General features: G+C 41.5%; 1 protein-coding gene across 1 annotated transcript in view; it reads left to right on the top strand.

Moving 5' to 3' along the window:
* The window catches only part of Dnah5 (dynein axonemal heavy chain 5), a 205,526-nt gene that overhangs the window by 51,705 nt on the left and 138,143 nt on the right, over positions 1-15,678 (top strand). Inside the window, exons 10-16 of the mRNA XM_048368360.1 lie at positions 1,723-1,845; positions 2,274-2,489; positions 5,210-5,317; positions 6,483-6,568; positions 7,256-7,577; positions 9,027-9,233; positions 13,218-13,389. Coding sequence (XP_048224317.1) covers positions 1,723-1,845; positions 2,274-2,489; positions 5,210-5,317; positions 6,483-6,568; positions 7,256-7,577; positions 9,027-9,233; positions 13,218-13,389 — 1,234 coding nt within the window. The remainder of the gene's footprint in view (positions 1-1,722; positions 1,846-2,273; positions 2,490-5,209; positions 5,318-6,482; positions 6,569-7,255; positions 7,578-9,026; positions 9,234-13,217; positions 13,390-15,678) is intronic.

The following is a 15,678-nucleotide window of genomic DNA, read 5'->3' as shown; positions in this document are numbered from 1 at the left end:
ATATTTAATTGGTTCTCTTCTGTTTCATATTTTATATGCCACTGTTCCACATTTATTGGATGCCATAGTTGTTTACTTGGTGGTATGAGGAGAGTCATAAAAGCCACGTACAATGTTTCGGTAATCTATAAAGTAATTAGAAGGGTTCTGCCAAAACCGTAGTGATGCTTCTTCAACCTTATGTCCTAGCATAAGCGTTTATGGGGCGCTCTGTTGCCATTCTCCTTTAGAACAGCCTCTAAGAAGTTGATGGCTTTTCTTCATGTTCAGGGCAGCCATTTTTTTTTTAAAATTTTTATCAAAGCAATTTATTTGCATGTAAATAAACACTTTTTAATGTTTCAGGAAAAAATTCCCAGATTTTGTCTACTTACAAAAAATGAAAACAGAAAACCCAAAGTATTTACAGAACTGCCATACACACAATCAAATTTGATTCCTTTTTAGAAAACACCCTCCCCTCTGCTCCTGTGAATTTAAACTCAGAATTTAAAGCTCACCACTTAGTTGAGCATTATTTCCCAAACTAGCTTGAGATGTGAAGCACCTGCTGCCCCTCTAAGATGAACTCAAAGATAGAAACAGGGAGCAGAGATAGAAGCGAAGGGGGAAAAATTAGATTGCCCAGGGATTGTGAATGTTTCCTATACTGACATCTGCTGTGATTCAAGTGTGTGGAGCAGGGCAGCCATTTTTAATGTTATTTTAAAATAGAAGAACTTGTGACTTAGCCATGCTGTATATTCTAGATGGGAGGTGGAAGGCAAAAGGAAGCCCGGGAATAGAGACGCAGCCTTAGGAGCCCCTGGGAGTCCTCCCTCTGTGCTAGCGTGGGAGTTGTGCAGGGCTCTTTCTCGGTACCTTCGTGCTTGAAAGCTGCATGCTAGTGTTGGGGGCACAGTCTGGGTAAGAGAGAGCCCCGAGTCTATTTACATGATCAGTCTAGATTTCATGCATATTATTTGCAAAGACTTTGATTTTTAGGAAAAAACATGCCACACTACCATTATCCCAAATCATTTGAATCGGAAGTTTCATTGCCCTGGCTGATCCTTGTGGTGCGAGATCCGCACTCTTCATCCTGAACGTCCACGGCCTCTGCACTCGGGGCAGGCATTTACTTCCGCATTTGCATTATTAAAACAGCAATCAAGAAGCTCTAAGTAGGAGGGGTTTTTTTTTTCTCTCTAAGTTTAGAGGGCTGAGTAAAATCTCGGTGTTTTCAAGTGTTAGCTTTGTGATCTTCTTTTGCCCTTTCACCCTAGGCCATGGGTCCATGAAATATGAAGCTGAACTGCACTTTCCATGGTGCTGGTCAGCTGTGCGACAGGTGTTAGAGCAGGTCCGTGGAGAGCACCATTCCCCATCAGGGAAGTGAGTCCCCTGGCTGGCTAAAACTTCATTCTGCACAAACAAGGCGGCTACAGAGGTTCATTTTCTATAGAGCTTCCAATCCTGATTTCAAAGGATTTAGGTTGTGTTAAAGGGTCAGTGTGGGGCTGGGATGTAGCTCAGTGGCAAAGCCACTTGCCTCGCAAGTACAACGTCCTGGGTTCTATCCCCAGTACCCCCCCCCCAGATAAATAAATAAAGAGTCAGTGCTTAATCACAGTTGTAAGGGGGAAGATAAATCCAAAGCTCAAATCTCTGAGAGGTTGTAGAGTTGATTTATAATCCCCAGATGTTATATGTACCTAACATCATTTTATTGGAAAATTCCAGGTGACAAATCAGATGATATCTGCATGCAAAGCCTATATCACCAACAGTGGGACTGCCTCTATCTGGAACCAGCCTCAGGATGTCGTGATGGAAAAAATATTATCTGCAATTAGACTTAAGCAGGTAATAGTTAGCTTAGTAGTACATTGAGACGTTTATTATTTTTGAGGCCATCTAATTGAGCAATTATATTATTGGTTGCTAAAAAAGAATAGTTAAGTCTTTACCGTTAATTGAGTGGTAATAAACTTTATTCTACTTTTGTTGGGACCCTCCTGTACCACCCCAAGTTCTGGAGACACAGGAGGACTAAGAGGAGAAGGGTTTCTTGGAGCATGTTCGAGACCAATGGGGAGATAGACAAAGAGAAGCATCATAAGGCAAAGTCTTTGTTGAGCTGCACCATTAGTAATTCAGTGTCTAAAAGCTCCTTTTGTTCTTGGCTGTGGGAATTGAACCTATGGCCTCGTATATGCTAGGTGCTCTCTACCCCAGATCCATACTCCCAACACTGTGTGTTTCCTTTCTCATTCTTGGCTTTTAATCTGCAGGAATACCAACACTGCTTTCAGCAGACGAAACAAAAGCTTAGACAAAATCCAAGTGAAAAGCAATTTGAATTTAGTGAGATGTATATTTTTGGAAAATTTGAAACTTTTCACCGACGTCTATCCAAGATAATGGACATCTTTAAAACCTTCCAGACATATTCAGTCCTTCAAGAGTCTACAATCGAAGGGCTGGATGACTTGATAATTAAATTCCAGGTATTATGTGCTACTATTATCTATAAGTAAATTGTAATATTTTATGTAAACTGTGGTATTTAGGAAGATTCAAATCATCAGTCCATGATACAAAAGACAATCTCCTGGTCCTTTAGTAATAAGGAAATTAGATTTGCATAATAGTCTTAATATGTTATTTTCAGATACATGGTCATAACAATAACTTACCAATAGTTTAAAATTAAAGGCCATTAGGAAAAGGCGTTCTCATTTTCAGCACAAGAAAAGCATATAAATAAAGCTTATATTTCACTTATTCACACAAGAACTACTTAATGAAGAACATACTGTGTGTCAAGCATTATTTGATGCTCACTTTTGTGTGACATTCAGTTAGTTGTGTGTTTAGTCATTTTTGACACATTCTAAAAATATAAAGAAACAGATTTTATTGTAGCTCTAACAATTCAAATTATTTCAGTTTTTTTTTGTGTGTTGCTTTGCTATGTGAGGGTATCTGTGGGATGAATCTCAATTTTAAAAGTGGATACAATGAGCTAAAATGCTTTGAAGATTTTTCTTTTCTGGTTCTGGGGCTTGAACCCAGGGCCTGGGTGCTGTTTCTGAGCTTTTCTGTGACTGAGGCTAATGTTCTAACCACTTTGAGCCACAGCACCACTTCTGGCTTTTTCTGAGTAGTTTATTCAAACTAAGAGTCTCATGGACTTTCCTAAGCCCAGGATGACTTGAAAATATTGCGATCCTCAGATCTCCGCCTCCTGAGTTGTTAGATTATAGACAGTGGAAGGAACCACTGGTGCCTGGCTCATTTTGAAGATTTTTTTTTTTTTTTTTTTTGGCCAGTCCTGGGCCTTGGACTCAGGGCCTGAGCACTGTCCCTGGCTTCTTCCCGCTCAAGGCTAGCACTCTGCCACTTGAGCCACAGCGCCACTTCTGGCCGTTTTCCAAATATGTGGTGTTGGGGAATTGAACCTAGGGCCTCGTGTATCCAAGGCAGGCACTCTTGCCACTAGGCTATATCCCCAGCCCCATTTTGAAGATTTTTAAAAGGACAAATTTACAAACTGTATTTTTGAGTTATTAATGTGTATATTGTCAACTTATCCTTATTTAGGGCAGTAACATTAATACTCAGAAGATTTCGTTTCTTCTTGAATTTGAAAAAAAATCTTACAATTTGCCACTGCACATTTCCTTTTTTTTTTTTTTAACCTTAACAGTGTAGGCCACTAGAAGGAATCTTTAATTTTTTGACTATATCAGGTTTTGTGAGAGAAAGAGTTTTATTTATACAAATTATTTAGGTGTCATTTCCAAGGTAAAGAAACTGTGCTTCAAAGTGGTTTTAGACAAAGACAGAATTATTTTCTATTTTTCATGAAAAACAAAAAGACCTTGGAGCACATTTCAAAGCGTATTTTTGAGTGAGACATTGAATTGCACATCTAAATGCAGATAAGAAGTCTCTTCTAAACTGTTTAAAAAAGACTGGGAGGCTGCCTTGAAATTTTAAAGTGAAATACTGGTTAAAATGGATGCACCGCAGGGAGAGAAGACGTAGCTGGCTTACGAAAGCGTGGCACGAGGATTTCATGTGTCAGTGCTGGTGTCGGGAACCCAAACCGGCGCCATGGGAGTGAATCTCACACTGTTCACTACACCTCTCCCGCCATCTTCCTCCCTCTCCTCCTCTTTCTCCACGTCCCTCTCTCCTCCTTCTCTGGGCCTCCATTTCCCCTCCCTAACTTTTAGTTGGATCATCATGTCTGGTTTTTTTTTTTTTTTTTTTCCCCCTCGCTGGCCTCTAGAAGACTTGATTCAGAAAGTTACACAGTGTGTGCAGTTTTGTTGATGAAACAACTTGAATTGATGTTTCGGTGCAAGTGTCTTTGAAAAGGACACAGTGCATGGAGGCCGATTCTTCCTCATAGAAGTTCTGTGTGTCTGTCAACATAGCACATGCCCGCGTGTGAGAACGGCTTCTAGGACCCGGTTACGAATGAGCCTCGAGCAATACAGCTCATTATTGAGAGCAAACAGAACATATGATAGTAGTATCTTCAAGGAGATGAATTGCCCTAATTTTTACCTCCCTCCTCAGTGCAAATTTGTCAGGACAACAGAAAGCAACTAATTCTGGAGAGTTTTAAAGTGGTAGATTGTGCTTTGACATTTCATTTAAAACATTTGAGGCATGGAAGGGAGTATCTCACTTGTAGATATTATAATTTAATTATTTTCTTACCGTGTTGGTTGGTGTTCTTTTAAAACCTTATTTCTTCTCTGAGATGATTTAAACTCTTCAGCAAAAATTATTTTAATCAGTTCTACTCAAGGATTCTTTTAAAATTATTTTTTAGATGTGAAAAAATGAGAAAAATCCTCTCCTACTACTTAAATGTGGTCCTTGTTATACATATATCTATTTTCAGAAATGCAAAATATTTCCAAATGACTTGGATCCAATATGACAAAATTATACTGCTTATAACGTAGTAAGGCAGAACAAAGTAAGAATTGAAGAAATAAGGCTCTATTTATCATTTTTATATTTAAGTGCTTGTACAAAGGAGTTGCCATCCAACAAAGTAGCATATGAATACAATGAATCGTGATCAATGCCACCTATTGCGTTGTAAAACATTTTTTGAGGGGTGGGGAAAGATGCTTATGTATTTTCTATTAAGTGACATAATGCAAGAATACTGAGATAATATCTTATTTCTTTCACCTTTTAGGAAATTGTTGCAACCATAAAGAGAAAGGATTATAATTTCTTAGACCAGCGGAAAATGGATTTTGATCAGGATTATGAAGACTTTTGCAAGCAGATTAGTGACCTTCATGTAGGTTGTGTAATGAAATTCTTGTTGACAGCGGCATGTTTATTTTCTTTTCTCTGTGTAATTGTGCTAATGGCATCATTCACAAGGGAGAGTCATCTTTATTGCAGAAGCGACTGACCACAGCTTGGGTGCATTTCCTTTTTATTATTATTTTTTAGGTGGTTGTACAAAGGAATTGCAATTCAACAAAAGTTTATGAATACAATATAAGTTGATCAGTGTCACCCCATCAACATTCTCCCTCCCCTGCCACTCTTTCCCTCAGTCTTCTTAATTTGTAGGATATACATTAGATTCTTGACTGCACTTTCTACCTCTTCTTGTCTTCATTCACCTACTCCTTTCCCTGTGACCCCATCCCGCCCCCTTTGAGAACCTGCTTCCTGGTTTCTTCCTGCTTCCTTGCTGAACTTTGATGTTGCCCTTCAAGTGAATTATACTATATATATATATGAGATCTCTCTGGAGTCTACCATATTTCAGATGAGCAATGATGGGCTGTTATTATTTATTTATCTTTGTCCTGAGGCTTGAACTCTGGGCCTGGGTGCTGTCCCTAAGCTCTTTTGCTCAAGGCCAGTGGGCTGGGCAGGTGGCAAGCCTCATGATGTTTTCCAGACTCTTGAACAGTCATTCAGTCAGTCCCCTTTGCAAACAATGAGCATCACTTCATGGATTCTGGCCTTCCCCAGCATTTGCTGAGCACACTAGGACCTCTCAGTATGTTCTCGACGTCAGGCCAAGGCCCCAGCCCTGCCTCCGTCATTAGATCTGGCCCTGTGTCTATGGAGCCTGCCACGCTGGTCCGTCTCCCACTCCCTGGCTTTCATGTATGATTTCTTTCCTGCTCCAGGCATTTATTTTTCTGGCGAGCTCATTAATTTTTGATGTTATGTTTTTTTTTTCCCGCCATTCTGTGATTTTACAGAATGAGGAGATCTTTCCTCTTGTTGCTGAATAGAAAATTTCCAGTTCCAGGAAGTGTTGGCGCAGGTCTGTAGTTACTGCACGTGGAAGGATCATGAGTTCAAAGCCAGCTGGGGACTTAGTGGGATCCTGTCTCCCCGCCACTCCCCCCAACAACAAAACAAACAAACAAACGAACTAAAACTCAAATGAAAGAGAGAATTGGAAATGTTAACAACCAGGATTTATTCTGTTTTAGGATGAGTTACAGAAGTTCATGGATGCTACATTTGAAAAGATTCAAAACACCAATCAAGCCTTAAGTATGTTAAAGAAATTTGAAAGGTAAAAATTTTGAAATATTTTCCCTAAGTTCCATTTTTAATATGAAGATAGTCTACCTTTGATTATTATTGCTGTTATTACAATTTCATACTCAAATGGAAAGAAAAGCATAGTTCTTAATATTTTTCAAAGGACTGGATTAATTCTATGGAGGATTAAAGATTTGCTTTATTTTTGCAAATAGAGAATGCTCTTAGCTTTGAAGTACTTACTGGCTGCCTGCACTAATATTGTCTAATATTTAAATAAATTGAAAAAAATTCCTTTCAGGTAGCTAGTTTTACCCACATTGTAAGGACTGGTATTATTTTGATTCTTTTTCTTTTTTTAATTCTTGTCAGTCATGGACTTGAACTCAGGGCTTAGGTGCTATCCCTGAGCTCTTTTGCTCAAGGCTAGCACTCTTTGAGCCACAGTGGTGGGTAATTAGAGATAAGAGTCTCTTGGACTTTCCTGCCCAGTCTGGCTTTGATTGATAATCCTCAGATCTCAGCCTCCTGAATAGCTAGGATGACAGGCGTGAGCCACCAGCGCTCGGCTTATTTTGACTCTTTAAATACACTACAGAATGGTGACACTTTTGTGTTCATTAATGTCTATTTAAACACAAATGCTAATAAACGAGATTAGTGAAGATCTCACCCTGAATCCCCCCCACCCCCTTTTTCCTTTGCCGTGTTTAATCAGGTTGAATATTCCTAACCTCGGTATTGATGACAAATACCAACGGATCCTGGAGAATTATGGGGCCGACATCGATATGATTGCAAAACTGTACACCAAGCAGAAATGCGACCCTCCTCTGGCTCGAGACCAGCCCCCCATCGCTGGGAAGATCCTGTGGGCCCGGCAGCTCTTCCACAGGCTGGAGCAGCCCATGCGGCTTTTCCAGCAGCATCCGGCCGTGCTGAGGACGGCCCAGGCCAAGCCCGTCATCCGCGCTTACAACAGGACCGCCAAGATCCTCCTGGAGTTTGAGGTCCTGTACCACAGGGCCTGGCTTCAACAGGTGAGCCCCTGGATGGACTTCCTACTTACCATCGGGTGGACACTAGGAACCCACTTGACAAGAGACGTTCCTGTGGAAAGCTGGGCTTGTGGCTATTTTTGTAAATCAAGTTGGATTTAAGTAATCCAGGAGTGGTACCTCTTGAAGAAAATACGATTAATGTTGAAAAGCAATCATACACTAGGGTACAAACCTAGTTTTACTTAATTTAAAAACTTTTTAGTAAACCGGACACCGGTAGCTCACGCCTATAATCCTAGCTACCCAAGAGGCTGAGATCTGAGGACTGCAGTTGGAAGCCAGCACAGGCAGGAAAGTCAGTGAGACCCTCATCTCCAATAAACTACCAAAAAGAGCCAGAAGCAGAGCTGTGGCTCAAGTGAGAGCCCTAGCCCCCTAGCAAAAGAAGTTCAGGGGCAGTGCATAGACCCTGAGTTCAAGCCCCAGGACTGGCACATACACACAAAACAAACTCCTAAGTGAAAAAAAAATCTTTCATTCTCCTGGACTCAGGTAATTTATGTCTGTAACACTAGCTACTCAGGAGGCCAAGATTTTAGGATTGTGGTTCAAAACCAGCCCAGGAAGGGAAGTTCATGAGATTCTGATCTCCAAAATAATTACGTTAGTAGAGTGCCAGCTTTGTGCAAAAAAAGCTAAGGGACAGTACCCAGGCCTTGAATTCAAGGACCCAGTACACACACACACACACACACACACACACACACACACACACACACACGCACACACACACACACACACACCCTTTGGCATTCTTCATTTCTCTACCTTATTTGTTAGAGTTTCTTTTTAAAATTCAGTAATATCTTTGGTGAGGCTCAGTAGCAGAATGCTTACCTAATAAATATTAGGCTCTGGGTTTGAGCTCCAGAATGGGAAAAATGAATCAATAAGCTCCTGAACACATCAGTAAACACCAATATGTCTGTTAAACAAAGTCATTTTCTTTGACTGTACTGGTGCTTGGTCAAATTATACTCCCTGTATTTCTTCGTAGGATGGGAAGAAATGATGTCCCTGTCATTGTATTCATTATATTTCTAGATATGTGAGAGCAGTTTGATTAACTTTTATTAGGAAAAATAACTGAGTGGAGTTTCAATGGGTCTTGAGAGGTCATTGTTACTGCTGTGTCCTTTTATGTGAGGGAGACATGAATGAATTTTGTTGTTTTTGAATTGTCTGTGCAACATCGCCATCAAAAACCTGAAGGCTATTTTCTGATCAGGAATTTAGGAGAAGAGTGAGCAAGAAAAAAATTTATTATGATCTTTTGGTGTTATTGATTGAACTTAGATCTTGGGCATACTGCGTAAGTGTTCTGTCATTTCGCTACCTCCTGGCTTCCTGATTGTCAGTAGTGCTTGAGCCACACACCGTGTCTTTATGAAACTTCTTTATAGTAACACTGTGGATTCCTCCCGACAGATTGAAGAAGTTCACATCGGTCTCGAGGCTTCATTACTGGTGAAGGCGCCAGGCACGGGGGAATTGCTTGTCAACTTTGATCCTCAGATACTCATCTTATTTCGAGAAACCGAGTGCATGCTCCAGATGGGGCTACCCGTCTCACCACTGGCCGCTTCCCTCTTCCAGAAGCGGGACACATACAAAAAGAACTTCAGCAGCATGAAGGTACAGCGCGTTCAGCCTTCTGTTTCCTGATGAACTGTGGAGCTCATTTGAAAAGTTAGTGGCATATTGTATCAGAAGAATGAACGTGCCCCAAATCACGGGAGTGGAAGGAGTTGGGGGAGGGCGAGGCCCGGGATCAGGTTGCCTAGCTGGCTTGGGCCAGGCCAGTGCACATCTTACAGGCCAAAGATTGGGAAGTTTGGATTTAGTTTTGGTTTAATTTAATTGGAGGAAAGTCACGTGGAAGACGCACGACTGTGATGGTCATAAAAGCCGTCCTTGCTGCTGAGAGGGAAATGGCCTGTAGGGGGAAGGAGAGTGGGAAGCCAGTTTGTGGACCATTGCACTGGTCCAGTGGCTTGAAGGGAGTAGCAGCAGTTATTCATAGACTCAGAGTTATGCCAACAGGCAGGGTAAGAGGAAACTCAAGGAGAGTTGAAGTGGAGCCACCAGGTATTGTGAAGGTTGATTTCTGAATGATAGATAGTAGGCAGTGGTCCTAGCTGTAAGCTCCACTTGTGAAAATGGCACAGGCTTGAGTCAGTTTATTTTGGAAGTCAAACGGGAAGCAGTAATATTGTAGACATCTGCTTATCTGCTTGAGATGCTATCCATGTAATTTGAGACCTGGCTCTGGCCTTCAGTGGAGCAGTCAAAGTCTGCAGAATGCAGTGATAGTTCCTGTCATTGTTCTGGATGAAAATTCTTAGGGAGTGAAAACAGAGAAGTGCAGTAGAAGGCTGTTGGATTAAGCACATGGTTGCTCTAACATCACAAGCATGATAATACTCCTAACATGCAAATAAAATTAATTATTGGACTTTGGGGTGGGATAGGCAAGAACTGGCTACTAGTGACAAGTGCCACTGCACAGAGATGCGATCTGATGATACGAAGAGGAGATCAGACTTACAGTCTTGGTATTAGACAACAGGAAAAGGAGTAAACTCCACCATAGAGGTTAAAAATCATCTGATAACATTAAGGCCATATATTTGCTTTACATTTTTAATCATTCTTACGCTCATTAATTAATCCCATGTTGGATAGGTGGAACAGAATGTCATGGTTTTATTTCATAGATGAGAAAACTGTGGCTCTAAGAGGTTAAGTGAGTCAGTTTAGGTCTCACAGTGAAGTGGCAGAATTGGAACCAGCTCCAGATGTGCAATCTGTTGTCTTATTACTCTCTGTTGTTAACAAGCTAATATTGGCAATGGACAGACATTCCTCCAATGTGGACTTGCACAGCTGTAGTCATCATATTGTGTGGGTTGTTCTTGCACATTAGGAAACGGATTTAGTCAATCCACATTTTTATGAAGAAAAGATTGTATTATGAAACCACATTTATACAACTATGAAATCAGTAATGATCATTTTTCCCCCCACAAAGATGTTATTTTAGTTATTTGGTGCAGGAGACACACAGCTGTCAAATGTAGTGGCTTTTATAAAAAAAAACAAAACCCCAAAGTTTTGTGATTAAAAGATTTGGGAAAGTCTTAAATGATGTACTTCACTGACACGGTGGCCTGGAGCATCTTCCAAGAACCTTCAGCATGGAGGCCTCTGGCTAGCAGAATTCTTCACGTGGCCACTCGGGAGTGAATGTACAGTGAACAAGAACGGGGCTGTCTGGCCTTAGTGGCAGCCTGCATGTCTCAGGGGATCCGTTCTGTTTTATCCTGTTGGGCTGCTTGAGCCCACACAGATTCCCAGGAGGACTGACCTGGCCCCATGAGTGCAGGAGAGGCAAAGGATGGGTCAGAGCCACCACAGCTGCACGTAGCAATCTGGTGAAGTAGACGATTATCTGGTTGATATTGTGAGAGAGGTCCCCACGGGTTCCTGCTCCACACAGGAAGCTGTGAAGGGCGGATGTGCTGGCATGTTTTGGGAGAAGGGCATTTAAAGGTGCCCAGAGTTGCAGAGTTATCCTGTTGGCTAGCTCACAGGGGTTGCTAGGTTTCTACCACATGCCAAAGTAGCTGAGAGTTTATGTATCTCTTCCTCGGAAGACAGTGGAAACTAGAAAGACCCAGTGGGCTGGCTGATGGTGAGGGATGTAGATTCCAAAACCAATTTTATGTGGATTCAAACCATTATCCTCAGGTAAATTACTTTGCCTACTAAGTTTCCATTTCTCATTTGTGAAAAAGGATGCATAATAGCTACTGGGGTTAAAGGATTAAAAGTGAGAAGTAGAAAGCCCTGGAGGCAGACTCCAGGAACCCTCTCCCAGATAGAATAAATGATGGATATTGAGAAACAGGTGAGCAGGGGATAAAAGCTTTAGGGAATGTATAAGTAGCTATTAATAGATTCACCAAATGTAGACTTTTCTAAAGGGGCTTTCATGGAAATTGAAAGGGTAATATAGAAATTGTAGAAAAGTATATGAAGAAAAGATTATGAAACCCATTTGGGAAACATTAGGCTCCACAAAATTCTCAAAAATTTTCTTAAACCTTTATGGTAGTTTTCTCAGAATCACCAGTATTGTGACTCTCCAAGAGGGAAGATAATTTAGTGTTGTTCTAATGTTTCCATTGAGGGATCATTTTTTTTTTTGTTTGTTATAGAATGTCTTGGACTTAGTACTCCAAAGAAAACAATCTGAGAAACACTAACCTAATAACAAAGCAGTGCTACTAATTACATTATAACTATTTGTATTTAACAACTGTTGTGCCAAGTCGCAAGACCACCCCCAAGAAGACCACTGAGATTCAGACACTCCGAAATGCAAAAGCAAGGCAAGGCTTTATTTAACGAGCTGCCAACTCGGGCCTCGTCCTACCCACCGACACAGCGGAGGTTAGGAGGGAGCCTCGAGCTATGATTACACAGGGCTTATAAAGGCAAAGAACAAGGTTACAACAATCAGCTGTGCAAGCAAGATTAGAACACAGGTACAAATCTGATTGGCTCAGGGTTCGATTCTAAAATGGGGTTCACGTGGTGGGACCTGACTTCAAAGTCTGGCACCTCACAACACCATTCGAGTTCCCTCAAAGACAGGCTAAAAGTACCATTAGGCTTATTTAGAAAAACCTGTGGATGAAATAGTGACATAATTCAACATCAGACAGACAGAAAGGAAATTTTCAAAGGAAACCCAAATCACAACTTTCAGCTGCCCTTTTTGATGCCAACCGATTTATCGATTAGACAGACACGTTGACCGTCTCCTATGCTCCATCTTTTCTTTCAAGCACACTGAACAGAGCAGATGGAATTCTTGTCCCTGTAGGACTGCTTTACACATGCCTGGGTTGGGTTATAGAAGAGTTAGCCTGGCTTTGCTGGTATGGCTGTGAAGCATGCCCCGCATGAACAGTTTAGAAGAGAGGAATATTTATTTTAGCTCATGACCTCAGCCATTCGGGCTGGCTCGATTGTTTCTAGGCTGGTGGCGAGGTAGGACATCCTGGGGGCCGAAGTATGTACAGGGGGGAGCTGCTTAGCTGATGATGGAAAGGAAGCAGAGACAGCAAAGCCAGAGGTGCTTCAATGAAAGTAATCGACCCCCGTAACTGACTTCTTCCAATTAAGCTCTACCTTCTACAGTTCTACCACGACCCAATAATCTATTCAAAATTTGAACCCATCACTGAATTAAACCAGTGACTAGTTTAGAGCCCTCCTGACCTAATCCAATCAATTTGACAGTCACAATTAGCCACCAGCTAAGGCGCTGACTTCCCATGGTCCAGAAAAGTCACTTCAAGAATTGTCTCCTCTTAGAGGCTGATGAGGGGATGGGAAACTCTGATTGTTAAATTCTTATTCCTCAGCTCTAATTTTTTTGACTTAGGAGTTTGTAACTATAGAGAGGCTTGCTGTCATCTGTTCTTATTTTATATTATTTCTAGATGCTAGGCTGGGAGAACCCCACAGTTTGCCTCTGAACAAAAATGATCTTTTCTGTAAAGGATACAAAGAGCTATTAATGGACTACTTCACCCCACTTTATGGCAGATGATGCTGGCCGAGTACCAGAGAGTGAGGTCGAAGGTGCCTCCCGCCCTCGAGCCGCTGGCGGCACCGCACCTGGCCAACGTGAACGCAGCTCTGCAGCCTGGCCTGGCTGCCCTCACCTGGGCGTCGCTGAATATCCAGACGTACCTAGAAAACTCGTTTGCAAAGATCAGTGAGTCTGTCTAAGTGTTTTATTTCTTGATCTTTAAAGGCCGTGTCCTTAATACGAGTTGTATCATTTCTTATTACTATGATGATGTAAACAAGGAACTGAAAACTAGGACTCTTAGCTAGTCCATCAGGAATGATAGCTACCAAGCGATGTGAATTCAGTAATTTCCAGGAAACTATAAATATCCACCATTTAATGTTATCTTATGAGGTTAACCAAATATTTTCATTTATTCTTAATGTTGGATATTAGAATTTGAAGAATCCTTAGTTACTCAGCTTCTTACACTGATTGTATTTGAAATTTCTCCTCTCTCTCTTCTTCCTCCGCTTTCTCCTACGCTTCCTCCCCCCTCTGTTCCTCTTTCTTCTCCTGTCTTTGTAAGGTGGAGACCACACATGTTAGGCAGAATCTCTACCACTGAGTTAGACCTCCAGCTCCACCCTACCCCAAGGATGGGGTAGAGCGTTGGACACCAGGACCTTGTGGATGGGGATATTGTCATCATTACTTTTCCTTCACGAGGGACATATTACTTTTTAAAGCACATGTGAGGTGGTGTGTCCCATATTTGATTTCCTGAAATGTGTTTAGATAGGCTGCAAAGGATTCTGGGCCCAAATATGTCTGAGAATACGTTAACCAGTTAGGTGTTAGCTTTCCAGAGGACTTTTTAGAGCCTTTCATAGGCCAGCATGCCTTGGGTCTTTAAGATAGTTCTTGCACGAAACATTTCCATAGTTCCTTGGCTGCCTTCTAGAATATGTTAGCCCTTAACAGATCTTTTTGTGGTCCGCAGGGGTATGGATATATGGGGGTGCGGGGTACACAGGGGTCTGGGTAGACAGGGGTGTGGGTACGTATGGGTACAGGATACACAGTGGTATGGGTACACAGGGGTATGGGTACACAGTTTGGAGTATGATAATGATAGATTTCACCACCACCGCCGCCCCCCCCCCCAAACCTTATGCATTTCTGTCCTCCTTTCATACTCGATGTCACCGATCTTCTCTTCATGACCAAGTTCTGCCCACTCTTTATAGCCAGGGTACGTCCCCCGCCATTACCTCATGTCACCACTGGACCCCATGGGACCACTTTTTCCTGTGGCTTCCGTTGTGTTTACAGCTGGCACCGGAGGCTCTGTGTTTCAAACGCTTCCTAATGGTTTAGTCCCATTTCATCTTTCTCCCCAAAATTGACTACAAAAGATTGAAAACCAGGATGTTTCTCATACTTTTTTCTCAATGAGCCTGATGTAGTAAGTACCCACACACTTACCCACAAACCCTAGTCTAACTCCTTATTGTCATCACCTGTTTTCCACTTTCTGGAGCATCTAGATGCCTCCGGTGATATCTCCTTTTTATTCTCATTTATTTTCTCTCTCATTCCCTCTCTCTAGTGATTATGTGTAGAAATAGGACCTAGATTATTTGAAACAAGAGCTTGGTTTATTAGTAGCTTTTTCTCACTGCACCTTTTGAATAACTCAGGGCTCAGAAGTATAGCTATTTAATTCCCAGTTGCTCTACGCTCAAGGATATTTGCAAAGTGCTGGGTTGGGGGGTGGGGAGTAGTGAGGTATTATATGGTTGCCCATGCCTTCCTTTTATTCTTCTTGATAGATTGGGATCTAGATTCAAACACACACTGTAATGGGGCCTTGGATATGCCCAAAGTGTATCATTCCACTGTCACTATACTCTGAAGGTGCAATGACACAAACTGCATTATCAGGCAACTATAGCACCATAATGCTACACAAAACTGTAGAAGCAATCTTAAGCAGGACCCTGAATTAAAGGTTGCAAAGCTGTGATCCAGAGATGCTAAATGCCACTTATTGTCATATAGATGCAAACAGCCGAGACGAGTTCCGTCCAGTTCCCTTGATTTTCAGCCCATATTCTTTCCAAAGCACATCTCCCCAGGAAATAAAATAAGAGGAAATTGGCTGAAAGTCTCTAAGGAGGCATTTATAAAGCTCATAAAAGCTTCGTAGGAAGAGTTATCACAATCAAATTAGAACAGGCTACCAAGGCAGGCTCCAGGAATATTCTCCCTAGAGAGTTATTAGGATGAGAGTGCTAGCAGTTTGAATGCTTTATTAGAACGTTAGCTGGTGAACAAGAAGATAGTTCCTAAAGAAACCTCTTCTTAGCTCTTGTACTCTATTGTGTTTTTCTTTTTGCAATTCAAATAGAGGAACTAAAGTAGAACAAAAATTAAGTTTCTTCAGGAGACAAATTATGTTAAATTTTAAGAACAGTTGGATTTCTTATT

Source organism: Perognathus longimembris, chromosome 19, assembly GCF_023159225.1.
Source record: "Perognathus longimembris pacificus isolate PPM17 chromosome 19, ASM2315922v1, whole genome shotgun sequence".
Lineage (NCBI taxonomy): Eukaryota > Metazoa > Chordata > Mammalia > Rodentia > Heteromyidae > Perognathus > Perognathus longimembris.
Note: the sequence above shows the minus strand (reverse complement) of the source record. Positions and strands in the feature narration are given on the sequence as shown.